At 41.2% G+C, this 25,769-nt stretch overlaps 2 protein-coding genes across 5 annotated transcripts in view; one reads left to right on the top strand and one right to left on the bottom strand.

Moving 5' to 3' along the window:
• LOC124223162 (lachesin) overlaps window positions 1-25,517 on the top strand; it is a 179,943-nt gene extending 154,426 nt beyond the window's left edge. Inside the window, exons 6-11 of the mRNA XM_046634907.2 lie at window positions 5,031-5,216; window positions 5,335-5,527; window positions 5,721-5,849; window positions 21,750-21,869; window positions 22,272-22,442; window positions 23,874-25,517. Of these exons, the coding sequence (XP_046490863.1) occupies window positions 5,031-5,216; window positions 5,335-5,527; window positions 5,721-5,849; window positions 21,750-21,869; window positions 22,272-22,442; window positions 23,874-24,142 (1,068 nt within the window). The 3' untranslated portion in view covers window positions 24,143-25,517. The remainder of the gene's footprint in view (window positions 1-5,030; window positions 5,217-5,334; window positions 5,528-5,720; window positions 5,850-21,749; window positions 21,870-22,271; window positions 22,443-23,873) is intronic.
• LOC124223159 (choline/ethanolamine transporter FLVCR2-like) lies at window positions 9,381-19,525 on the bottom strand. 4 transcript variants are annotated; one of them, XM_046634898.2, is made up of 7 exons: window positions 19,059-19,514; window positions 18,448-18,917; window positions 18,161-18,375; window positions 17,993-18,096; window positions 17,814-17,924; window positions 16,531-17,717; window positions 15,172-15,398 (listed from the first exon to the last, which is right to left on the bottom strand). In XM_046634898.2, exons 1-6 carry the CDS (start codon window positions 19,265-19,267, stop codon window positions 17,402-17,404), a joined length of 1,425 nt encoding a protein of 474 aa, XP_046490854.1. In that variant the 5' UTR covers window positions 19,268-19,514; the 3' UTR covers window positions 15,172-15,398; window positions 16,531-17,401. The 4 variants fall into 4 exon arrangements, with proteins under 4 accessions (XP_046490857.1, XP_068993655.1, XP_068993656.1 ...); XM_046634901.2 differs by lacking the exons at window positions 15,172-15,398; window positions 16,531-17,717 and adding an exon at window positions 9,381-10,895 and having other exon boundaries at window positions 19,059-19,525; XM_069137554.1 differs by lacking the exons at window positions 17,814-17,924; window positions 17,993-18,096; window positions 18,161-18,375; window positions 18,448-18,917; window positions 19,059-19,514 and adding exons at window positions 12,905-14,112; window positions 14,209-14,319; window positions 14,388-14,491; window positions 14,556-14,770 and having other exon boundaries at window positions 14,843-15,398; window positions 16,531-17,399.
• Window positions 25,518-25,769: the final 252 nt, after the last annotated feature.

The following is a 25,769-nucleotide window of genomic DNA, read 5'->3' as shown; positions in this document are numbered from 1 at the left end:
GAAACGGACGACTGTCCGATACAATGAGATAATCTTGATAAAACTAGGATCGAGTTGACGAATTTCACAAATTCCGGATTCTCAGGGGATTCGGTATTTCGTCCTTTCGGGATTCTCGTCCTTCCACATTTTGGGGATCGAGATTTTGCTCCTTCTGAACATTGATTTTCGACAAATAATTGTTTTCGTTTTTTGGCTGCTCGAAGCATCAGCCACTCTCAATTTTTAATTTCGCAACTTTCATTTTTCAACATCTTCACATTCCGTGCTTTGTTCATTCGGAATGCCGACTATTCTGAAAATACTTTTTCTGATAAAAGAGCGTTCGGGTTAAATGAACTTTCGGGAAAACCGTTATTCCACTCGGTGATTTATCGAAAATCCCAATTTCAATTCCACTGATTGTTCGTTAGTTCAAAATTCGTATCACGAAAGTTTCGGGTTTTCGACCAGTCTTTCTTTTTGGTCTTTCGGGATTTCGAGCCCCATCCACCCCAGCAGCGATACGTTCTACACGCGTTTTCCACTTGGCTCGTTATTTCTCGTCCCGTTTAGTTCACCCGCGTTATACACATTATATTATATACAAATATTAATTGATACGTATGACCAATTCTTGACGCGTTTATGCCTTCCGTGCTATGCACATTTTATACGACGCTGTACATCATAATATTATACGTTATACGTATGTATATAATAAATGTTTAGCCAGCCGCTATTATAACTCTTCATTATGATAAAATGTGCGCGCAGGTGGTTCGTTGCCCTGTAAAATACACTGTGCCAGAAACGCGAACGCGAATTTCTGCGGTAGCAAAAAATGTCGCGCTTTTTTTCTTTTTTTTTTTTTGTACTCTCGTACGCGAAACGCTTCGGTGAATGTTCTCGATTTTCGTTTCCCTTTCTTTCCCGTTTTTCTCTCGTCCTATTCTGTTTCATCAAAAATTATCGTGAAGACAGATATAATTCGTCTTGTATTTTAGAAGCAGGTTGTTATAAAAATCTCGTTATACAAACACGCGTCTTATTTGTTTGTTTTTTATATTTCTACGTACATGTGAAATACAAAAATTTATGACGGTTGAAATACTCGGCTGAAAGTGAAAAAAAAAATACAGGTGCCATTTTGCAAGCTTCGAAACGCTTTGAGACGTGCACGTTGACAATAAAATTAATAAATGCAAGAAGTATGCGATTGAATTGCCTGCTGCAGCATCTTCTGGGGGATATATATATATATATATACACAGATACATACATATGTATGCATACCTCTCGGGCTAATTGGTTGGTTTCCAATACCGAAAGAGACGCGGTCTCGATCACTGTTATACGGGTTTTGAACACATCTGGGCGAGTTAATGGCCTGCATTACGATGTTATGGCTTCTAAATACCTTATTCATAGCCGGTATTGCCGACTACTATAACCCGTAGCTCTAAACACAACCGTAAACTCAAAGACCGCGCTCTGCGGATTTTCACGGTCGCTGTTCTAGATCGTTGAACACTCTGGAAATTCATTCTATGCATTTATATTGGTAGAGGTTTTTGAAAAAGTGGTAAATTCAAAGGTAAAGAGAGAGAAAAACAATCGCAACGATCAATCCTTGCGATCTCATCCCGCTTTCTCTCGTAATTTCATACATCGCGAGTATCGTATAACCTCAGTGCTGATTACCGATTATACATAGAAATCTGGTCGCCTCTCGTTGTAAGGCGGGTTATGGGGGTGCGGGGGTGTTGGAAACGTGATACGCCGGTCATTTGACCGAGACATTGAGGTTGTTAGAGTCAAGGAATTTTTTCGAGGTGATAATTCTAACGTGGGAACAGCGGCCGTATAGCGAGAGGGGATCGTTTACGCCTTTGAAGCTTTTAAGAGGAAACTTGACACTTGCGCTATAAATAGATTTGAATTATACCTATAATATTTCATCCCCAGTAGTTGCAGAGTACGTGTTGGTACAAAGAAGTAAGAAATTCGGATCGTCGATCGAATGCGATTGCATTAATTGGCTTGTATGAAATTAAAGATTAAACGAATTAGGGCATGCAGTACTTTGAATGCGACTGTAAGTTGTACGATAAATGGGGACATACTCGTACATACATATATACACATATCGTATATATTGTGGTACTAGAGGAACAAGTGCGATAATCGAAGCTCCAGCGTTTGGATCGCTCGAGCGGAGAATCGAGGGAAAAATGGTAGGGGAAGAGAAATTAGTAAAAACGGAAACTGAGACTGCAGTAATCGATAAATTGAGTCTTGAAACCCCGTCGAGGCATGCCAATCAAGCATGAATATGTATATACATACATAAATGATTAATGAAATTATAAAGATTGCATGAGCATGTTTGTACGTAAGTATATACTTACCACCATCTGCAACTTCCTGCATTACGTACGTACGTGCATAACTGTACACATGTACGTAATGCAGGAAAATATAATCTCGAACTAGAATCTATACACGCGGCTTTTACACACACACACACGGTATGAAATAATAATAAAACCTTTATTGCAACGATGAAAAATTTAACGACACGAGAGTAAGAGTAAAAAATTGTAACGGTATTTGCAAATCTCTTCTCGTATTATTTACGTTATCCTGACTTTACCGACGGTGATGGGAAATAGAAAATAGAAAGAAAACTTTGCCACGTTTCTCCGCTGCTCTTAATCGCTACGAGTCACTTGTCTATGAAAAAAAACGTGCAGCTAGCCAGTTTCCGGTAATTGTTATCGTCGTACACGCGAGCCGGAAACGAGTAATTAAAAATACCGTGAAATAAACTCAGACAGGAAACACGCGCTGCTATCGTTTGATTGGCGTAACAAACAGAAATAAAGGGAGAAGAATATTTTTTTAACTCCGGGACTGGAAAATCACGAATTCAATATTGTTCCTTGGTTGCGGATGTTATATTCATTCAAACGCATACCTTGTATAAACCTTGCTAATTCGTTGGCATTCAAACGTACACACACACAGACATATATATACTATATACTATATATAATTTATACGCCATTGTCAGTTAATCGCGTCTACTTCTGAATATGCATATTATATAGCAGAGAAGATGTTAAACCCTGGTTGTGTGAATGGACGACGGAAGATTAGGGAATATAATCGCGGGTAAAGTACCTCGCGTATCACGGAATTTCAATTAGATACTAAAATTTTCGCAGTAGGTAGTTATTTATCAATCGATCCGGCAGATAATTCTAGACTCGGAGTTAACCTGAGAGGTGGGTTTAAAAAATTTGCGCTTCTCTTATGCAAAATAGACTAAAGGTAGGTGTATGAAACGCCCCGCGATACGATGCAGGAAAATACTTAGAGCGTTGCGCCCGGCGCGGTGATCCAGTATCGCGATTTTCAACACAGAGATCCCACAATGCACCACAATGGCGCGACCGAGATGGTTTGCATATGAAAGAGGTCGCGAATGAAGCAGCTAGAGAGATATGCGTAAGGGTGTCTGGAACGTTGTATCTCCGAAGAACCCCGACCCCTTCCTCCAGCCCTGCGGAACTACAACTTCGGATCTCGGTTGCGGAAATACATTTTTCAAATTTTTAAGCCGTCGAAGGATAAAGAGAAAAGAAAAATCGATCCGTCAAGTACCGAAGAACGAGTCGTGTATACTCGCAAATTTTTCTTTGTCGTAAAAAAATTTCGCGGGAGATTCATAAATTCAGGGATTGTTCTGCGAGAGAAAAGAAACGATTTTTTTTTTCTTTTTCATTGTTTAAGAGAGTCATTAAATTGTAATTCCTTGCAATTTAACTTTGTAACGGAAAATTTTGAATTATCGTTTATTAGCGGTTTTTCATAGTAAACGAAAGTACATCGAGAGAAATTTTCTAGTCATAGTTATCGTACAGTCCTCATAACTATGTTCATTTTTTACGATAATCGAAAAATTTAGTTCCCGATACAAAAACGAAACCTGTTTTTTAGCTGTGACTAGAAAAATCCGGTATACGTTGCTATTCTTTATCATTAACCACTGTACTTACAATTAAACTAAATACAATTACGTGTACTACATTTTCTTTTATTTCTATCATACAAACAGTCATAGTAACGATACCTGTTTGACTAGAATTCTCCGTTTACTAGAAAAAATGAATTTCCTCTCGGTACAAAAAGTGCCGCTATTCTTAATTGCGTGTATAAAAAGAAAAAAAAGAAGAAGAAAAAAATGGGGCTTTTCATTCATTCGATTCTTCGTCAGGCGAACCCCTCTTATTCAGGGACGCGGGTTGGGTTCGGGTCGCGAGGGATAGCTGGCTAAGCAGGGGATGGAAATGGAGAAGGGGTTACGGGATCCCGTAATGTATTATAAGTGGAAGCACTCGCGGGGCCGTCAGTACCAAACACACACGATCTCCCGAAGCGGGGGATAGGATCCAAAGCCATTCGGCTCTCTTCTCCCTTTCGGCGATCAGCGGTGGAGGTAAAACGGCAGCAGCTTCGTCGTTGTGATCGTATTCTATGCGCTCTCGCCGCTTTCGAGATATCGATAAGAGCCGACCATATAGCCTGGCGCACACCGCGGCCTCTTTGTTAGTTGATAGATACCCTCCTCTCGGTCCTGACAAAAGGTCAAATATTCGACATGGCAAAGGTTCAATTCGATGCCAATAAGATACCATATCCGTAACCACACGCGGGGCGAACCAACCCTCGGTGGAAGTGAAAAATAAGAAACGTAAAAAAATAGAAAAAGAAAACGCAGAGAAGTGACGACGATATTCCGTCGCGTCGTGGGGATCGGGGAACGATAAAACTTGACCTCGTAACTTCGTCAAACTCGCGGTTTGATTAGGGTTAAAGTAGAAATTGGATAACGGGTGGTTCTTTATTCATTCCGAGACCATGCGTCAGTTGTTTCTTACGCGGATAGAACGAGGTGTGCACGTCTTGCTCTACTACGAGTAAAATAAACCCCCTCCCCTCCTCCGAGATACTTGGTTTACTAAGTAAAGGGTGTGTGAGGTCAGGTGGCGTGGATAAAGGCCGACACCAAGGCGATCCTGGCCATTCACGAACACGTGATAACGAACAACGAGCGGCTCTCGGTAACCCACAACGACTACAACACCTGGACCCTGAACATCCGAGGTGCTCGAAGAGAGGACAGGGGCGTCTACATGTGTCAGGTCAACACGAACCCGATGAAGAGTCAGGCAAGTATCTTTGTCTTCCCGAGTTTCTCGCTTCTCTGCTCCCTTTTCTCACCTCGAAGGTCATCTGATTTTCCGTTTTTTATCTTTTTTTCTGTTCCTCCGGCTTCCGTTCCATCAGAGCGCCTACCTCGAGGTCGTCATCCCGCCGGACATCGTCTACGAGGAGACAAGCGGAGACTTGATGGTGCCCGAGGGTGGATCGGCCAAGCTGATATGCAAGGCGCGGGGATACCCGAAGCCCAAGATCACCTGGAAGCGGGAGGACGAGGCCGAGATTATAACGAGGAATGGTGCTTCGGGGAAAACGCGGAGTGAGAATCTTTCCGAGGATATATGAAAGTGGAAATGAGACTTGTCACGAGGCTCGGAGAACCGCGTTCCACTTTCGAAACTTACAATCAGGGCGAAAGATTGACAATGAGCCAAGAATCTTTCGAAGGTGGAACAGGTGACTTTTTTTTCTTCCCCTGCTTTTTCACCTACCATTTTTTACTGCTGTTTCAGTGCAATCGGCCGAAGGCGAAGTTCTCACCCTGACCAAGGTGACTCGGAGTGAAATGGGGGCTTATCTCTGCATAGCGGCCAACGGCGTTCCGCCATCCGTCAGCAAACGCATCATGCTGCACGTTCATTGTAGGTAAACTACCGATACGTATAAATAACCTTTATACATCGCGAGCATGTTTTAAGCGTTTTTCCATGCGTTTTTTTCATTCGCAAAGTAACAGTTTCTATGACGGTAGAATGAGTTTGATCTGACATTACGCGACCTCAACTTCAATTTCGTGCTTGGTGAAAAAACGCGCAACATACTCTTGTTGTACAAAGAATCGCTTGCAACAAGGGGGCAACGGTCTTTTTGCCTCGCGTATTTGCAATATTTGTCTTCGACTTCACCTGCGCCTCATATTGCAAACTTACGCTCGGACAGAAAAGACCGAGTTTACCTCCTTGTCGCACGATGTACTATTTCAAATATCCCAGACTTTAATTGCACCGTGTCTTTTTTACTCCTTGCATTTATTTTTGCAATAATTATTGTGATTAGGAGTGAAAGAACGTGAACGGTATTTTTTTGAAAACAAATCGTTGCATTCTGTCTTCTGTCTTCATTTCTTTCGTTATTTTTATACAATCCACTTTAAGCCACGTGACTGCAGTTATTAAAATTTTGAATCCTTCTGTGCCGCACCGAAGACTTTATTCCTGGTAGTGAAAATTCACCGAGAACAGAACAGCAGCGCGTCTGTCGTTAATTTATTATAATTTGAGTTTACCGTTGAAACGTGGAGCTTTGCAGTTTATTTTTATTTTTTTTAATTTTAATTAATCCACGCTTGGCGGCGGTTATTTTAGTCTCTTGTTAATATCTTAAAATCAACAAAATTTCGCACTGACATTAACAGACGCGGGTGGTAAAACGTTTTGAGAGAAAAGAAGGAAGGAGTAGTGAAATAACAACGACTGTAGAAAAAGCAAAGAAAACACATCGCGATAGCGGGGAGCAAAATTAGTGCGCTATACAGATCCTAAAACGGAAGAAAGAAGGAAGGTGTGGGAAGCTATTGGGCACTTTGTTCCCCTCCCTTTTCGTAAAACCTGATTTGAAATTCTATTTTACGTAGTAATACAGTTAATATATGTATATTACCCAAATTCACTACCTGAATTTCTCCCTTTTTGTTTTTTACTCTATTCGCCGCGTATACTCAAGAGTGAAAAAAATCGTCGCGATCGAATCGTAGTTGGATTTTTATTAAATAAAACATGAATTGGAATGAGAAAGAAGTAGATAGTAAAAAATATGGAACGGGACAGAGGGAGAGAGAAAGAGTCAGGTTTGCTGAAAATTATGCGTCTCTGCTACGGTTTTTGTTCCCACAGTAAGGTGAAAAAGAGAAAATAGCGAAACGAACGTGAAATTGAAATTGAAAATAGGAGACAGTGGAGGTGGGTACGAAAACGACGAAAGAACGGACGGACAGAAAGAAAGAAAGAGAGAAAGAAAGGATAGAATACCGAGGTCCTCCGGCGGGGTAGTTAGCAGGGGTAGGAAACGAAAAACTTCTCTTTTCTGTATATTAAATTTTCATGAAACTTCAGTAGTAGAAGTAGTGGTGGGTGAGGCGAAAAAGAGGGGTGGATACGAGCGGCACTCGACTCGTTGCCTCAACGTAGCCTGCATGCACCCTTTGGGGACAACTGCAAGTCGTAACACCGCGTATACACCGAGCGGATATTTGACTAGGGGAGAGAATGAGGAGGAGAAAAAGAAGAGTCGGGGATGCTCGGTTCCCGCATAAAATTCTCTGTTCTCACTGCTGTTTCTTCCTTCATTTGTCTTCACGTCCTTCTCTTATCTACCGCTCTGTACTTTGTACTCTGCTATTCCGATCCCGGTATAATCGTGAAGTTCCCGATGAAAAGTCGAAGGCGGAAATTGGGAAGCTCATTTTGTTATCGTCAGGATGAAGTGGAAACGGCCACTCGTTCGGCTGGAAGAGCGACTCAAAGTGACTTGCTTCAAGCTCCGTTACACCCGCGATTTATCAATTTATCAATTTCGAATCCTCTACGATCTTTTGATGCCCCTTTGGCTGGACTGGAAAACCGGGATCGAAGAAATCCGGCAATTCCGAGGCGATATATCGGGATAGGGGAAAAAGATAGTCGGATAAATATAGTATACCATGTACGTATATCTCTACCTACACAGAGAAGGCTTCCTTCCTTCCTTCCTTTGCATAATTTTGCGGTCGTTGTGAGAGAAGGTGAAGAGAAAAAGTAGAAAGGGGATGAGGTGCACAGAAGCTTTGAGGGTGTAACTAAGCTTGCGGGCGTGCGGCAGAGCGATGGAGAAGGACGATCGAGAAAATAAGGTGGAGAAAAGGAAGGGAATATTGCGGGCAGGCACGGGGAGGATAGGATAGGGGGGTTGAACCTCGAGAGAAGTTGCGTCGGGCGAAAAGAGGAGGAAAAGGAAAAAATTAAACTGAAATACTGCTTAAATAACGGTACGGACGGAGGAGGGGGAGACCCGGTAGAGAGCGAAACGGAGAAAACTGTTGAAACGCGAGATAATAAAATTACACTTGAGACGATATACCTCGATGCGAAGTGAGGTTGGGTCGGAGACTTGACGAGTTTCCTGAACCGACTTACTCTTAGAAAACCACCCTTCGCCTTTTAGCGTTAGGCCGCGTTTGCGACTCTGTCTTGAAACGAAATGTGTGACATTCATTTTCTATCTTATCGTCCGCGTCAGACAAATTTGATTTTGCATTGGAGTCAATCAGGGGAATCGACGATTGGGAGATTTGTCGGCTGTGAGGTTTGAACAATTGATCGTAGAGATCTTATCTGGGACAGTGCTGATTCGCTTTCTTTTGATAAGATAATTGTGGCATTTTTTGAAACCCACCAGGAATAGGCCAAAAAAATTTGGGCGAGTTAGCATGCCTAATTTGGGTTTTTCTAGAACCAGAAACTTTTTGTCTCGGAATAAGTTTGAACGTCTTTTTGAGGCTGGATTGATTCCAAGGAATATATAGAAAAGGTATTTGACACGTTTCAGGACAAACTAATGAAGAAAAACAAAAAAGATTTGCCGATTTTCATTCTTTTTAGACTAATTGAACTCTGAGAAAAGCAAAAAAGGCATTCAAATCCGTGCAGGATCAGTTGTTCAGGAAATGCGAAGAAGAATTATCGTTTTTTGACAGTCACTTCTGACTCGCGGGTCTTAGCATTTTGAAACTATGCGCAATCGTTTTCCTACGTAGAATTGCACCGACATGACGTCTGAACAAATTTATTTTAGCTTTTTCAAAAATCTTTAAATTTTTGTCAGAAAAAATTCAAAGGGGCTTTTTGGGTGCCTTTTTTTTAGCGATTTTGGCGTCAGAATCTTCACGTTCTCAGGATCGATCCTCACAGCCTGTCCTATAGATTAAACGGGCCCTTAGAAATTCAAAAAAACATTCAGAACATCGTCGGACCAACTCTTCGGAAAATAGGCAGACAATACGAATAAATTTTCATGTCTTTTATAGGTTTATTAATATAGATAACAAGCATATAAATAAAGAGTAAAGTTTATCCAATGAAGTAATCTTATTACAACCACTTATGTAGGAACAAACAACATTTTTGACAGCCTATCTTAAATTTCTGGTACAATATCAAAATCAATTAACGACAGATCATTAGACAGCATATTTCCAGCTTTCACTAAGCTATTATTGTTTAAAAATGTCGGAACGTTTCTCTGTACCGCGTATATACGTTTATTTCTTCATATTTTCCGATTCGGTTTCCTACTTCCTAGATCTCTCTCTGTTATACCGAACGCTCCATCTCGCTCTTACCCTCTAAGCCGCGTATTTCTCAGCATCCGTTTGAATTCTGTTCCCGATCGTCTGCTTCGTGTATATAAGGGAGCGCTCCTTCCGCTCTGTTCAGTTCTCGATCAGATTTTGAGAGAGCAGCCAAACGGATCGCGGTTAGCCTACGTGTCGTTCGTGAGTGTGTTTACAGAGTTTAATCAGCAATCTCTCATCGGAAGACTAACTTCGTTCGATTGATTCATTGCGTTGTAGAGAGTACAGTACGGAAGGTTTCATTTTGCATTCTTACTTTCCACGTGGCAATAGTGGCAGGCAGTTTTGCAAAACTCCCCGTAATTCCGTGCAGATCAGCAATCGCTATGCGTGTTACTATTTGGGTGGTTTTGTTCAGCCAACACAGTTATTCATCGTTAGCCAAAATTCACGAGTTCTTTTTTGCTTATCGCTAAATATACTTGGGTTAGGGAAACCACCGAATGCGATCATAATCAACGTAGAACCATCTGAACTTTTGAAAATAATACGGAGTCATATATGCAGATCCGCCGGGATAAAGGAACAGATGGTCTCCTCAATCCGGGATTAATAGTGTATGAGTCGTACAAAGGGGAGGGAAGGGATGTGAGGAATAAATTGCGATAAACTGTGACAAAAACTTCGGATAGAAGATGATGATGAAAATTCTTATTCGTGTAATTCATCTTAAAATTAGTATCAAATAAAAAACACAAGTGAGACGCGAGAAAGTTACTCCATTTTATTCGGTGATACTTCACGTGCGGATTAGGAGTACCAAAATTCTTCCAACGTTCTTTGAGCACGACAAATCAACTAACTTGGTGAGTAAGAATTATCTTGATTCCTGATCTCTGCAACGTTCAATTCCTAATGGTTTATTTGCGGATGCCGAAAATATTCGACTTTTGGCAAGAATTTTTAATCGTTCACTTTTGTCGGTTGTTATGTATGATAATGAAAGTAAACTGAAATCGTGGACGCAGGCTATTAGAATCAAAATCATTTGACTATTTCGTCTGATACTCCTTGGCTCAGCGCATTGTAACGCATGGCAGATTCTTCAGCTCTTTGCCTACGCAGATCGATTTTATTCGATATTGTCAACAGAGTTCCTAGGCCGAGAATTGCTAGAATGACCGCGTGTCCAGCCGTGTCGCCGTAAACGTGTATCACCTTGAGGATAAGAGGAGTTACGAAAGCTCCGTATATTTGGCCCGCTGTGCTCAAAATTCCCGTCGATAGTGCCTGAGACTCGGGGTAAGTCGCTTCGGCGCATAATTCAAATCCAATCGCGCTGAAACTGATCAGAGTAATGCTGAAACGGAAACGGTTGCGTGTAGTCACACTGAGAAACGTGAGTATAACATAAATAATCGTTCAAATTGTAGTCTAATCGCAGTGATATATTTACCCGAAAAGCGAAGCTGACAGAAAAACCGTCCATTTAATTTCCATATTCAAGGTCGTAGCGAAAAGTATTTCGCAAAATAAAGACGAACTGCTCACGGTGATGGCGATGACTCTGTAATTGTTGAACGCTGTAGTTACAACCGTTCAAGTCGTTACGCGTCACAGCCACGGTCAACTAACCTGAATTTCTTCGTTTTGTCGAGAATTGATGCGATGATTAACGAACCTATGGTACCCACAAAGCACAGCAAAAGACTCATTATTCCTACATCAACTTCGCAGTTCTGAAAGACGGTTAAATATAACTGAGGGCACTGCAGGAACGTGCAGAGTCGGAAGTAGCGTTACCTTAAAGTGAGTTAAGAACAACGGATTCAAAACTGTCCCCGTCGAGTTAAATACGGCAACAATCAGACCATAGGCGTTCCAAAGAATGATAAAGCTCCTGTTCTTTGTCAGTAACTTTTTGAAGGACACTAAAACTCCTGTGTCGAAACGCTCGTGCGTGGATTTTTGGAGCGCCCGCGACTCGCTTGGTGGCGCGGGAGGTTCGTCCTGAAAAACTTTACGGGAAAAGAGGATCGGTTAAGGAACGAATTCGTCGTCTTCGTAAGCGGAGAATTGCAAAGACTCACGAAAAAGTACGGCCAACGTTACGACTGAACATGCAATCGCGACTGTCCAGTAAATGACGGACAATCGGTACCCGATTTCCTCGACGTCGTCGTGGTTTCGGACAAAAATCGGAACGGTCAGGAAGCAGATCGACAAGCCAACGTGTGCTGCGTAGCAGCCGATGGCGGTGGCGAGGGCGAGTTGGTCATTCCCGAACCAAAATGCAGCCAGTTTTCCCGGAACAGGAGAAATGAAAACCTGGCTGATCGCGACCATGGCTTGCCCTGTGAGCAGCAATGGAAAACGATCCGGGGCTCTCGAGAAAACCTTAATCCAGGCTCCGAGACACGTCAATGTGGCTCCTATCACGACCGTCCACTTCAGGCCGATCCGTTCCATTAAAAACAAGGCAGGAAAGAGGAAAACTGCGTAGGCTACCATCAGTACGATGCTGGTCGATGCTACCGCCAACGTCGAGACATCGTAGTACCTGAGGACTCAATTTATCTATATGAGCAACACGAGTGAAGGCTTGAGTACTGATTTCGCTTCCGTTTCAAATTCTAAAGGCTCGTGTATATTTGTACCCCGAACAAGAATACCGTTACGGGTGTTCAATAATTATCTTACCGACTTATTATATGGCCGATGATCACGAACTGAGGATATTGATAGCTGCTGCATATGCCCCATAAAACATATAAGAATAACTGAACCCACCGTCTTTTGAAAACCTGAACTTTTAACGGACTGCCACTCGAGGTGTTCCCGTTTTCCTCGTTTTCCTCGTTTTCCTCTGTAAATTCCGGCTTGAGAGAAGGTGCGACGTAAATGTGAGTCATTTGTGGATTTTTCATTATCCTTCAACACTTTTTAAGAAAATCGATACTTCGGCTACGGAACTGATTTCAATCCGTATTCTCATTATCGACACTTGGGGCCTACTGCCTTCAAAATGCTGCTTAGACTGATAAGAGCTTGACTTGTCGACGCTGAGCGAAAGCTCCGGACGACTCCGTATTGTGGGTTTCCAGTATTTTCAATGTTTTCTAATTTTACACAGGTGTACAACATCAAGCTAAATATTTATTTCTCCATTCCACGAGATCACTACGAAAACTTTATCATAACGTCAAGTTGGAGCAAGCAAAAGGTCAAGTAAGCAAAAAAAAAAAAAAAATAGCAATAATCTCAATCGCCACTAAGCGTTCGGTTTTATGTTGAGAACCTGTGGATGTGTTTTCAATGAAATGAACAATGGCATATGACTGGGGAAAATAATTTAAAAATTGTAAGGGATGATTTTGTAACTGAAACATGTATTTCCTTTTCCAAAAAAGTACATTTCAATAATAACAACTTTTGGTGTTGACCTTTTATGACCCGACGGAGATTTAAAGAAAAAACCTCTAATCAACTTTGTCCTAAGAAATTTAATAGAAAATCAGCAAAGAAATAGATGGAGGTGAGAGAGCCGGACGTTATTCGATTTGATACGGAGTTCTGGCCTTTACCTGTATTGCATTTATAGAATAACGCAATTTCATACTGTCTTAAGGTGTAGAATTGGGAATATTTTGTCTGATCTATAAAGTTATCGGTAAGATGGTTTAAGCCACAATTGACGCCTTACATACAGTGACATCTGCACTGTTTTATATTTCTTACGCGAGTTATATAAAGTAAACAAAACTTCACAACGTTAGCCAATTGAATAATCATCACTGGCATATTCATTCTGCCACGGAATTATCCTGCCATGTCAGCGTAAATAATGTTTAAACAAGTGACATGCCAAATGGCTTCTTGACGCGCACCGTAGAATCGCATCTCAACGATCGGTTGGTTGAGCTGACGACAAAATTTCAACGCTATGATTCTTTCTCAAATTGTACGTCAGTAAATTCAAATTTTGAAATGGGTCGTCACTCTCGACGGAATAGGGCAAGAAACGAATCAAAGAATTTGGAAATGACGTTCAAAACGTCGCAGGAAACACGAAGAAAAATCATCCATTTTCGGCAGTCAACTGCGACCCGCTGCTCGTAGCGTCTTGATACTTTGCGTAATCGTTTACTCGCGCATAATTGCGTCGATAAAGCGTCTGAATAAATCTATTCTAGCGTTCTTTCGAAGCGATATAATAATGAGAGTAAACTGAAATCGTGGACGCAGGCTATTAGAATCAAAATCATTTGACTATTTCGTCTGATACTCCTTGGCTCAGCGCATTATAACGCATGGCAGATTCTTCAGCTCTTTGCCTACGCAGATCGATTTTATTCGATATTGTCAACAGAGTTCCTAGGCCGAGAATTGCGAGAATGACCGCGTGTCCAGCCGTGTCGCCGTAAACGTCTATCACCTTGAGGATAAGAGGAGTTACGAAAGCTCCGTATATTTGGCTCGCTGTGCTCAAAATTCCTGTCGATAGTGCCTGAGACTCGGGGTAAGTCGCTTCGGCGCATAATTCAAATCCAATCGCGTTGAAACTGAGCAGAGTAATGCTGAAACGGAAACGGTTGCGTGTAGTCACACTGAGAAACGTGAGTATAACATAAATAATCGTTCAAATTGTGGTCTAATCGCAGTGATATATTTACCCGAAAAGCGAAGCTGACAGAAAAACCGTCCATTTAATTTCCATATTCAAGGTCGTAGCGAAAAGTATTTCGCAAAATAAGGACGAACTGCTCACGGTGATGGCGATCATTCTGTAATTGTTGAACGCTGTAGTTACAACCGTTCAAGTCGTTACGCGTCACAGCCACGGTCAACTAACCTGAATTTCTTCGTTTTGTCGAGAATTGATGCGATGATTAACGAACCTATGGTACCCACAAAGCTCAGCAAAAGACTCATTATTCCTACATCAACTTCGCAGTTCTGAAAGACGGTTAAATATAACTGAGGGCACTGCAGGAACGTGCAGAGTCGGAAGTAGCGTTACCTTGAAGTGAGTTAAGAACAACGGATTCAAAACTGCCCCCGTCGAGTTAAATATGCTAACAATCAGACCATAGGCGTTCCAAAGAATGATGAAGTTCCTGTTCTTTGTTAGTAATTTTTTGAAGGACACTAAAACTCCTTTGTCGAAACGCTCGTGCGTGGATTTTTGAAGCGCCCGCGACTCGCTTGGTGGCGCGGAAGGTTCGCCCTGAAAAACTTTATGGGAAAAGAGGATCGGTTAAGGAACGAATTCGTCGTCTTCGTAAGCGGAGAATTGCAAAGACTCACGAAAAAGTACGGCCAACGTTACGACTGAACATGCAATCGCGACTGTCCAGTAAATGACGGACAATTCGTGCCCGATTTCCTCGACGTCGTCGTGGTTTCGGACGAAAATCGGAACGGTCAGGAAGCAGATCGACAAGCCAACGTGAACTGCGTAGCAGCCGATGGCGGTGGCGAGGGCGAGTTGGTCATTCCCGAACCAGAATGCAGCCAATTTTCCCGGAACAGGAGAAATGAAAACCTGGCTGATCGCGACCATGGCTTGCCCTGTGAGCAGCAGCGGAAAACGATCTTTGGCTGACGAAAAGACCTTAATCCAAGCTCCGAGACACGTCAATGCGGCTCCTATTACGACCGTCCACTTCAGGCCGATCCGTTCCATTAAAAACAAGGCAGGGAAAAGGAAAACTGCGTAGGCTACCATCAACATGATGCAGGTCGATGCTACCGCCAACGCTGAGACGTCGTAGTACCTGAGGATTCAATTTTTCTGTACGAGCAGCACGAGTCAAGGTCTTGAGTACTAATTTCGCTTCCGTTTCGAATTTTAGTGGCTCATCTATATTTGCACCAAGAACAAGAATACCGTTACGGGTGATCAATAATTGTCTTACCGACTTATTATGTGGCTGACGATGGTGAATTGAGGATATTGATAGCTGCTGCACATGCTGCACAAAGCAAATAAGAATAGCTGAAGCCATCGTCTTTTGAAAACCCGGACTTTTAACGGACTGCCGTTCAACGTGTCGTCATTTTCCTCTGTACATTCGGTCTTAAGAGGATGCGAGACGTAATTGTCAGTGATTCGTCGATTCTTCATTTTTCTTCAACACTTTTTAAGAAAATTTGTACTTCAGCTGCGGAGCGGCTTTTAATCCGGATTCTCGATAACCACACTTTGCTTTGATTGATACCAGCTACACGAGTCCGGACTCAGTGAAGGCTTCGGACGACTCCGTATTGTGGTGTTCCTGTACTTCAATGTTTTTTTTAAACTAACACAGGTGTATAACTTCAAGCTATATATTTATCTTTTTATACTATGCGGTCACATCCATGACTGCTTAATAGTGTCAAGACAAAGCAAGCAAAAATATACAAAAGCAGAAGGTACAATAATCTCTATTTCCACTGAGAACCTTAGCAAGCGTGGAAAGAAACTCAGATCTTGGATTAGTCTCTACAGTGTGCGATGAAGTCGATACTAATTCGAACAATGTCCGACCCTCAATTCACATTTCTTTGCCAAGTATTCGTCACATTACTCAGGATGAAATGAATTCCCTACTTGTTATATTTTTCAGATTTCCTGTTTTTACAGTTTTTGAAATATGAAATTTCCACTTTTGTAGTAACAGTAAGTTGAGGAAGGAATCGTATAACTCGTTCGAATGCAGTAACCCAAAAGCAACAATGCACCTCGCAGACGGCTAAGTTCTATCTTTGAGCCATTTTGTAGGTTAAAAATCGCACAAATTTTGTACAAAGCCATCGAGTTCAAGTAGAAGAAAAAAAAAAAAAAAAAATTCAGTAACGTACATCTTATACAAAGCATCGGAGCTCACAGAGAAAATTGATTAAGTATGCGAAGTTTATGGCATAAGATGATATATCTGACTATTGACGTCTAAATTACGCAATAACAAGTCAAATACTTTTATTTTAGTGAAAAAGTAAAATTCACTTACTTCCACTAAACATCAACGGCAGCTAAGTTGTGGGTTCGTTAGCGACCTCAGCTGTTCTTTTCTATTGTTTTGCGCAATGACCAGCTAGTTGATCCTAAGTATTACCTTACAGCGAGCAGCTGATCCTACCGCCGGCCTAACTTCACGGTCAGATAGTGAAACCGAATTATCTTCACAGTTCCCAGGCGATAATGTTAATTTTTAGCTTAAGAGCGTAGTTTGTAAAACAACTGAGGCCGTTAACGATAAAGTTATCGGCAACCTTGTTTAACACAAAATTGACAGCTTACATGTAATGACATTGTGTGAGTTTCATATTTGTAATGCAAGTTATGTGAAGTAAACAAAACAATTTTAACTTTTGAAAATAATACAGAGCCAAATAGAGCAGAAACAGATGATATCCTTAATCCAGAATCAATATTGAAAGTCCTATAAAGGAGGGGGATGGGATCTAAGAAATTAATTGCAATAAACTGTGAAATAAGCTTCGGTTAGAAAATAATACGAAGAATTCTTATTTATATTATTCACTTTTGAATTGGTATCGACTGAAAAACAGACGCGGAACTCGAGAATGTTACTGTATTGTATTCGGCGACACTTCGCTTGCAGATCGGGTAAACCAAAATTGTTCCAACACTATACGACCATCACGAATTAACTAACTTGGTGAGCATAAATTATCTTGATGACTGACCTCTAGGACATTCCATTCTTAATGACCAAAATGTCGTTGACGAAAATTTTTGATTTTCGGCAAAAATGTCAATCAATTACTTTGTGGGTTCTATTATAGTCTATTACAGGTTGTTATGTATAATTAATGAGGGTAAACTCAATTCGTGGATGAAGACTAACAAAATCAATATCACTTGTCAATCTTACGCAATACTCCTTGACTCAGCGGATTATATTGGGCGGCAGATTCTTCAGCTCTTTGCCTACGCAGATCGATTTTATTCGATATTGTCAATAGAGTTCCTAGGCCGAGAATTGCGAGAATGACCGCGTGTCCAGCCGTGTCGCCGTAAACGTCTATCACCTTGAGGATAAGAGGAGTTACGAAAGCTCCGTATATTTGGCCCGCTGTGCTCAAAATTCCCGTTGATAGTGCCTGAGACTCGGGGTAAGTCGCTTCGGCGCATAATTCAAATCCAATCGCGCTGAAACTGAGCAGAGTAATGCTGAAACGGAAACGGTTGCGTGTAGTCACACTGAGAAACGTGAGTATAACATAAATAATCGTTCGAATTGTAGTCTAATCACAGTGATAAATTTACCCGAAAAGCGAAACGGGCAGATAAACTATCCATTTGATTTCCACGTTCAAGGCCACAGCCAAAATTACTTCGCAAAGTACGGATGAACTGGTCACGGTGATGGCGATCATTCTGTAATTGTTGAACGCTGTAGTTAAGACCGTTCAAGTCGTTGTACGTTACAGCAACGGTAAACTAACCTGAATTTCTTCGTTTTGTCGAGAATTGATGCGATGATTAACGAACCTATGGTACCCAGAAAGCACATCAACACACTCATTATTCCAAGATCAACTTCACAGTTCTGAAAGAGGGTTTAATAGAGCTGAGGGTACTGCAGAAACGTACAGAGTGGGAAGTAGCGTTACCTTGAAGTGAGTTAAGAACAACGGATTCCAAACTGTCGCCATTGAGTAAAATATGCTAAGAATCAGACCATAGGTGTTCCAAAGAATGATGAAGTTCCTGTTCTTTGTTAGTAACTTTTTGAAGGACACTAAAATTCCTTTGTCGAAACGCTCGTGCGTGGATTTTTGAAGCGCCCGCGACTCGCTTGGTGGCGCGGAAGGTTCGTCCTGAAAAACTTTATGGGAAAAGAGGATCGGTTAAGGAACGAATTCGTCGTCTTCGTAGGTGGAGAATTGCAAAGACTCACGAAAAAGTACGGCCAACGTTACGACTGAACATGCAATCGCGACTGTCCAGTAAATGACGGACAATCGGTATCTGACTTCCTCGACGTCGTAGTGGTTTCGGACGAAAATCGGAACGGTCAGGAAGCAGATCGACAAGCCAACGTGAACTGCGTAGCAGCCGATGGCGGTGGCGAAGGCGAGTTGGTCGTTCCCGAACCAGAATGCAGCCAATTTTCCCGGAACAGGAGAAATGAAAACCTGGCTGATCGCGACCATGGCTTGCCCTGTTAGCAGCAACGGAAAACGATCTTTGGCTGCCGAAAAGACCTTAATCCAAGCTCCGAGACACGTCAATGCGGCTCCTATCATGACCGTCCACTTCAGGCCGATGCGTTCCATTAAAAACAAGGCAGGGAAAAGGAAAACTGCGTAGGCTACCATCAACATGATGCTGGTCGATGCTACCGCCAACGCTGAGACGTCGTAGTATCTGAGGATTCAATTTTTCTGTACGAGCAGCACGAGTCAAGGTCTTGAGTACTGATTTCGCTTCCGCTTCGAATTTAAGTGGCTCATCTATATTTGTACGAAGAATAAGAATACCGTTACGGGTGATCAATAATTATCTTACCGACTTATTATGTGGCCGATGATCGTAAATTGAGACCATTGGTAGCTGCTGCACATGGTGCACAAAGCAAATAAGAAAAGCTGAAGCCATCGTCTTTTGAAAACCCGGACTTTGAACGGACTACCGCACAAGGTGTCCTCGTTTTTCTCTGTATATTCGGTCTGAAGAGGATGCGTGACGTAATTGTCAGTGATTCGTCGATTCTTCATTATTCTCCAACACTTTTTGAGAAAATCTATACTTCAGCTACGGAGCTGCTTTCAATCTGTATTCTTGATATCAACACTTCACGCTTTTACCGTCTTTGAAACGCTGCTTCGACTGATACTAGCTTCACTTCTCCGGGCTTACCGAAAGCTCCGGACGACTCCGTATTGTGGTGTTTCAGTATTTCGAATGCCATTGTAATCAAACACAGGTGTACAATGTCAAGCTAAATATTTATCTCTTCATACTGTGAGATCACATCAAAAACTTCTCAACAATGTCAAGTAAAAGCAAGAAAACATTCTTTGTCGTATCACTGTATCGTAGCAGGCCTTAAAACAGCAATGATCTCTATCTCCGCTACAGAACTTCAGTGAGCGTAGAAATGAATTCAGATTTTGGTTTGATCTTAAAAATATATCGGGACATCAGTACCACCTCGAGTAATGGCTAAAAATAAAAGTGCGTTCAATTTGTTATAATTTTTTGCAAATCATCTAATAAGGATTCTGAATATTCAATGTTATTCAGTTTCTTTTTCCGTAGTCCGGCTTCTTAACTCACTCTTGCATAAATACATCACTATTTCGTAGTTCAAAACATGTCGTAGATTTTCTGTGGGTATGCTTCTTCAAAACAGTAAATTCAATAATAACAATTCAATTTTTTTTGCTTTCTCGCGTTCGACTCGTATATTGCAACGACAGAATGACATAATTACACACTGTCTCAATGTGTAGGATCGTAAAGGTTATACGTAACATATGAGTCATCGGTAACATTGTTCTCAGTTCGCATAAGTATAATGCCATAGCAGCTGGTTCATATTTGCTGTGCAATCTATATTAAGTAGACAAAACTTTTCAATATTCCCAATTGAATAATCATCGCTGACATATTTAGTCTCTCGTGAAATTATCTTAAGTGTGCAAATAATGTTCTAGCAAGTGATATCGAAACTAGTTTTTCGACGTGCATGTTGCAATTTTATTGCAACGATTGGTTAGCTGCGTTGACGACAAAATTTCAACACTAAAGTTCTTCGTCATCAAATCTTACGTCGATGAATCTAAATCTTAAAACGGTCATCACTCGCAAAGGGACGCGACCGTGAACGAAACGAGGAATTTATAGATGGCGTTCAAAATCTCGTAAAAGACCAACAGCTGAAGATAACGAAAAAAATGCGGAGAAATTTCTCGTTTTTCGGTGGTAACTTTTCATCCGTTTGTTTCGGAGCACGTTTTCTGCGAAATCCAATTCTCTCGCAAAATTACGTCGATACAACGTTCCAACAAATCAATTCATGTGTTTTTCAAATTTCATCAAAATGTTACCAACAAAATACAATCAGGCTACCTTGTTTTTTATTTTAGTTTTTTTTTTTTCTTGCGATTCGTAAGCCAGAATCTATCCGATTCGGAATTAATTTCTACGAGACTATCACCATCCAGTGTATCCTTAGGAAATTAAAAAAGTTACTCAGAACAACGCAATATGAGTAACCAGTCGAGAATCTACGTCTAAATTTATTTATTTCGTTTTGCGTTACTCTCACATCGCTGACATCAGCATTACTTGTTATTTATTTACCCCACTCGGTTTTTTCCCCCCGTTTCTTTTTTTTTAATCGCCAAAGAATGATGTAGTAGCAACCAAATTAAAAAACATTATCTATGTTTTCACCAATTTATCCAATTTTATTACCATTTCTTCTACGTGGAAGCCAATGCCAGATTTCTTCGGACTAGGCTGGCCATTTTGCATCGGATGAATCGAAGTTCACGCGTTATCTCGAAGCCGCAGCTTGAATCCTTTCGTTTGGCGGTCGACCTCCCTCGGTTATTCCTTCGACCACAGCGAAACCATGTCGCCGAATTTTGGCCCTCCCGAGCTTATTTCACACCGCAATCGCATCAACTCAACGGAATCCCAGCCTATTAGCCACGGCTTCTGTACATCCTCTTTTCTCTCGCCCCGCTCCTGCTCTTCGGTCCAGAGCAATGATTCATCTTGTTCAGATGTTCAGCCATTCATGTATCTCGCTAGGAATTCAGCACCAAAGTAGATTCTCCTAAACCAATCGCCTTCCGGAATCTCGGCTTCCGCGTACATTCTCTCCGCAATTTGTTGAGCGTAAATTCCCGAAAGAAACTAATTCCGCGTTGCTCGTTTCCGGGATCGATATTCTAAAATTAAACCCAAGCGTTGGTACGTCGTTTTTAATTTTCACTCCCGTCCCCGTTTACTGATTACGTAAATAAACACATTGGGCATTAAAGCCGGTCGATTAACGTTCCCCTTCTGCAATTCCGATTCCAAACACAACCCTTGAAAGTTTCAATTGTATGGATGATATTTTTTTTACCTCCGCTGTTATTCTTTCGCTCGATCAGTGCACTCCCACCAATCACACCAATCACACCGTCGAACCCGGAATTTTTCCCTCCGTAGAAAGTCATTCTTGTTTGTTCTGCATTTCAGTTCATCCGATGGTCCAAGTCCCAAATCAACTGGTCGGGGCTCCGCCAGGAACTGATGTCACCCTCTTGTGTCAAGTGGAAGCCTCACCGAAGGCGATAAACTACTGGACAAGAGAAAGCGGTAAGAATGAAAAACCGGGTAGATAATTCTAGGAGTCAGTTATTAACACGAAAATTATCCCGAGTCACAAAAATTCATCGTTCTATTGAAATTTCCACCGCATTATTAGCGACGCTGTTTTAAAAGTCTCGAAATCTTTTGACCTCGTTAACGTGAACATGATGATGTAAAAATAAGATGAAAATTCAACCTGTGAAAATAACGTCAAATCGACTAGAATGTCTGAACTACGTTTAACGGAACCAAGCATTACCGTATTTGTTCAAACTGGAAGCAATTCAGCTGCAAAATTAATCGCAATAATTATAAATATTCTCACGTCGATAAAACGGGCAAGCCGAAGATTCGGAGTTTTGAAATCGATAAACACTGACGCCCTTTTTGCTCTATCGATTGTTCCAGGCGAGATGATAATCAGTAACAGCAAATACACGATGACGGAGAGTTCGACGTCGGTTTACAGCGTGCTGATGAGCTTGGTTATAAGAAATCTGAACAAGCAGGATTTAGGCGGTTACAAATGTATCTCAAAAAATTCTATAGGGGATGCAGAAAATAGTATTCGTCTTTACGGTGAGTGAGCGCTTTTCATTGCAATTTTTTCACTCCCGACGTAATTGATTACTCGATTAATTGATCAACCTCGATTAATCGATTAATCAAAATAATGACTAGCCGAAATCGTCGATTATCCCTTTGAATCACACGTTATTTCGCTGAGTCAATTTTCGTAACAAGATAGTATTTTACGGTTTTTGGGCTCATTGATTACGGATCTAAAATCAGATTTCAACAATTCGGGTAAAAAAAATTTATGCTGGGGTTTTCGGTGTCACTGATTAGATTCGCCATAATGAATTTTCAGATTCGTAATCAGCGAGTCCGGAAAGTCATAATTTATGTAAACCATGTACACGTGTAGAAGAGTAACTTTCTCGGAAATGAATTATTCCTTCAATCTTCACGATTTTTTCTCAATCAATTTGTTTCCAACAACAACAACTTACATTATATCGCAATAATTACTTTCGAAGATTAAAAACCCATTAATGTACTGTCAGAAATAGCAAAAAAAAAAAGAATAGAAAACCGCGAACAAACATGTTTTCAAAGTTCTCCAAGCATACTTACCGATACGATTCAAAGGATTAATCGATTAATCGTATAATCGTAAAAACGATGAACCCAAATCGTCGTTTAATCGATTAATCGCACAGCACCGGCTTATATAATACTTCGTTTAGCCGGTTGGTCACGCTACGTGATCACGGTGGGCGATATAAATCGCTGAGCGATGGTGAACGAGCGAGGAGAAAAGATTAGACTCCGAAGGTGTTGAGACAAAAAAAAAAAAAAAAATAAAAAATTCCTTGACCCGGCATCAAAAATCTGGCGGCATACCAAGGATATCGATCAGACGCAAGATGGATTCCCGAGTATTTTCCTATGTGGCTCACCTTCCCCGAGGTCCGAGAAGAGGCGAAACAATATCTCCTGACCCCCACCACCCCTCACCTCGACTCCTCTACTCTCACCCGTTATCCCACGGTATTAGTTATCGTTTATCAAGCGTAGCCGCCCCCGAACCTCCAGACAAAACGCCAAAAAGCCGAGAATTGGGTGAGCCATATGTTGCCAGACATGATCGATAAAAGTCCGCCAAGTGTTATCAGCGCTAAACTGCTAGTTCTGCGAGGTCCCGGATGAACAGGGTGCTCGGCCATATGACGCGCCTCGCTCTTCTTCCCCCCGAAAGTTATAAGAATTTTTCCCTCTTCTTTCCACAACGCATCTGTGTGTGTGTGTGTGTGTTTTTTTTTTAACTTAAATTTTTTATCCCCACCCCGTCACAAAGTTTAGATTTACGTAGCTTCGATGATGTTTTTCAGACGCAGCTAAACGTACTTGGGATAATTAGATATAATTTTTTTCAAAATTTTATCCGCGAGTATTCGGATTGTCCGTTGTGTTCGCCGTTTCTCTTGGACGTGGTAAATATTTCAGACATGGAGTTGCCGAAGCATCCGAAAAAGCACGGAGACCGGGGTGGAATGGAGGACGCCTCGGACCTCAGCAACGAACGGGATCACAGACTGAATCACGTCTTCCAGGGTTCCTTGAGGGAAACTGGCTCAACGATGGAGTCGCCCGAGGACGAGGATTACACGACGGGGGCCGGAGCCGTGAGAGAAAGGCTGGAATCCCCAGTAATCGTCAGCATTTTATTAGTGTCCTCGTTACTGTCCTCGATCCTTATGTGCCAGCGGGTCTAATCGATGTAGCAAAGCAATCTTTTTCACTCGCTGAATTTATTGTCTAGGTAATAATCGACGGTTAAATCAATTCGCGAAAGGAGAGAAACGGCGAGGAAAATAATTTTTCCACACATGGGTATTAGGGAAAAGTTTTGTTTTCAATGGTTTGTCATGTTTCATATTTATAACGATTAATTGTTGTCTGGTTTGTTTGTATGTATAGATAAGTGTGAAAAGATTGCTTGTCTGATTCGTTTTTTTTTTTTTTTTTTTTTTGTTGTTGGTTTATTTATTTATTTATTTATTTTTTTGTTTGTCTTGCATGCGTAAAATGCGATTATACCGAGGCGAGAAAATGGATCTTCTGTGAGATCGCGGTGTTAACGTAAAATAAAACCGCGTCGATCAATCGAATCTATGAGCCTCTTAAGCCTAATAACTAGTAACTGTTGCTTCCGCTTAAAATACTGTAAATATCTAATAATAACAAGAACAACAACAATATTAATAATAATGTTATTCCCAAGGCGCGCTTGCGTAATGTAATGTTTGTACGCGGTTGTAAGGATTAGAAACTTGGGTATCAGTGTGTTTCGGTTATTTTCAATGCGTCAATTTGATTATTTACTATTTTTCATAGGAACACCGAAAGACGGAATAAGTTTAATGAATACTGATACGGGCAATGCCGATTCGACTTTATTGGATTGCACAAAATTACAGCAAGAGGAGCGAACGATAATTTTTTTCTCTCTTTCTCTTTTCCGGATGAAAATTACTCGCAGGACGTTATTTTTGTTCCCTCCTGACGTTACTTTTCTTTTCTTTTTTTTTTTTCTTTCCTTGGTCCACTTTGATTTTTAGCCTGTTCCACTTTCAGCCTCTTCTCTTGGGATATGAAAATAATAGAATAAAGGTAAAAAATCGTAACATCTCACGGCGTATGCGTGTGATCGCCATAGATGTACCTATAACGAGTACCCAAAACGTGCGAGGATGAAAAGCACAAGAGGGCAATAGAAGGGATGAAAGGGAAGGGGCGTTGTGGTTGACAATAGAAGCTAAGGTGAAAGTGGATATAGTTAGAGACGCGGAAGAATATAATGGCGGCCGGACTGCTCAGGTTTGGAGTGTGCTTAACGCAAGAGAAGAGAAAACTGAAAACGGGGATGAGAGCATGGCGAAAAGGTTGCGCAGAAGCTGGAATTTTGCTTTTCTCCAATTTTTTCTACCACAACCATTCTGTAAAGGCGTCTGGTAAAATTCCAAAGGAACCGCGAAGAAGCTGCGGAGCAGCTCCTAATGATTCTCCTCAACAATCCAGCCTCATTCTACTAAACAATAATCGTGATACATTTCTTACCTGCGTGAATGGTTTTTTTTTTTTTTTTTTTTTTTTTCGAAGGCGTGATATATACACACTAGACTGGGCCAAAAAAATTGACCATTTTTTTTTTTGAAAAATATATTGAGAATATCATGCAGTATGGCAAAAAAAAAATTTCATGAAATTTTAAGCCCTTAATATTAACTTCAAGAGGTCTATCATCGCTATTTTTGATTTTTAGTAATAATTTAATGTTTTACGTCAGAACTGTCGAAATATTGAAGTGAAAAAATTTATGTTCACTTATCCCTTTATAAA

The sequence above is a fragment of the Neodiprion pinetum genome, chromosome 7 (assembly GCF_021155775.2).
Source record: "Neodiprion pinetum isolate iyNeoPine1 chromosome 7, iyNeoPine1.2, whole genome shotgun sequence".
In the NCBI taxonomy this organism is placed as follows: Eukaryota; Metazoa; Arthropoda; class Insecta; order Hymenoptera; family Diprionidae; genus Neodiprion; species Neodiprion pinetum.
This window is presented reverse-complemented; position numbering and strand designations above follow the sequence as displayed.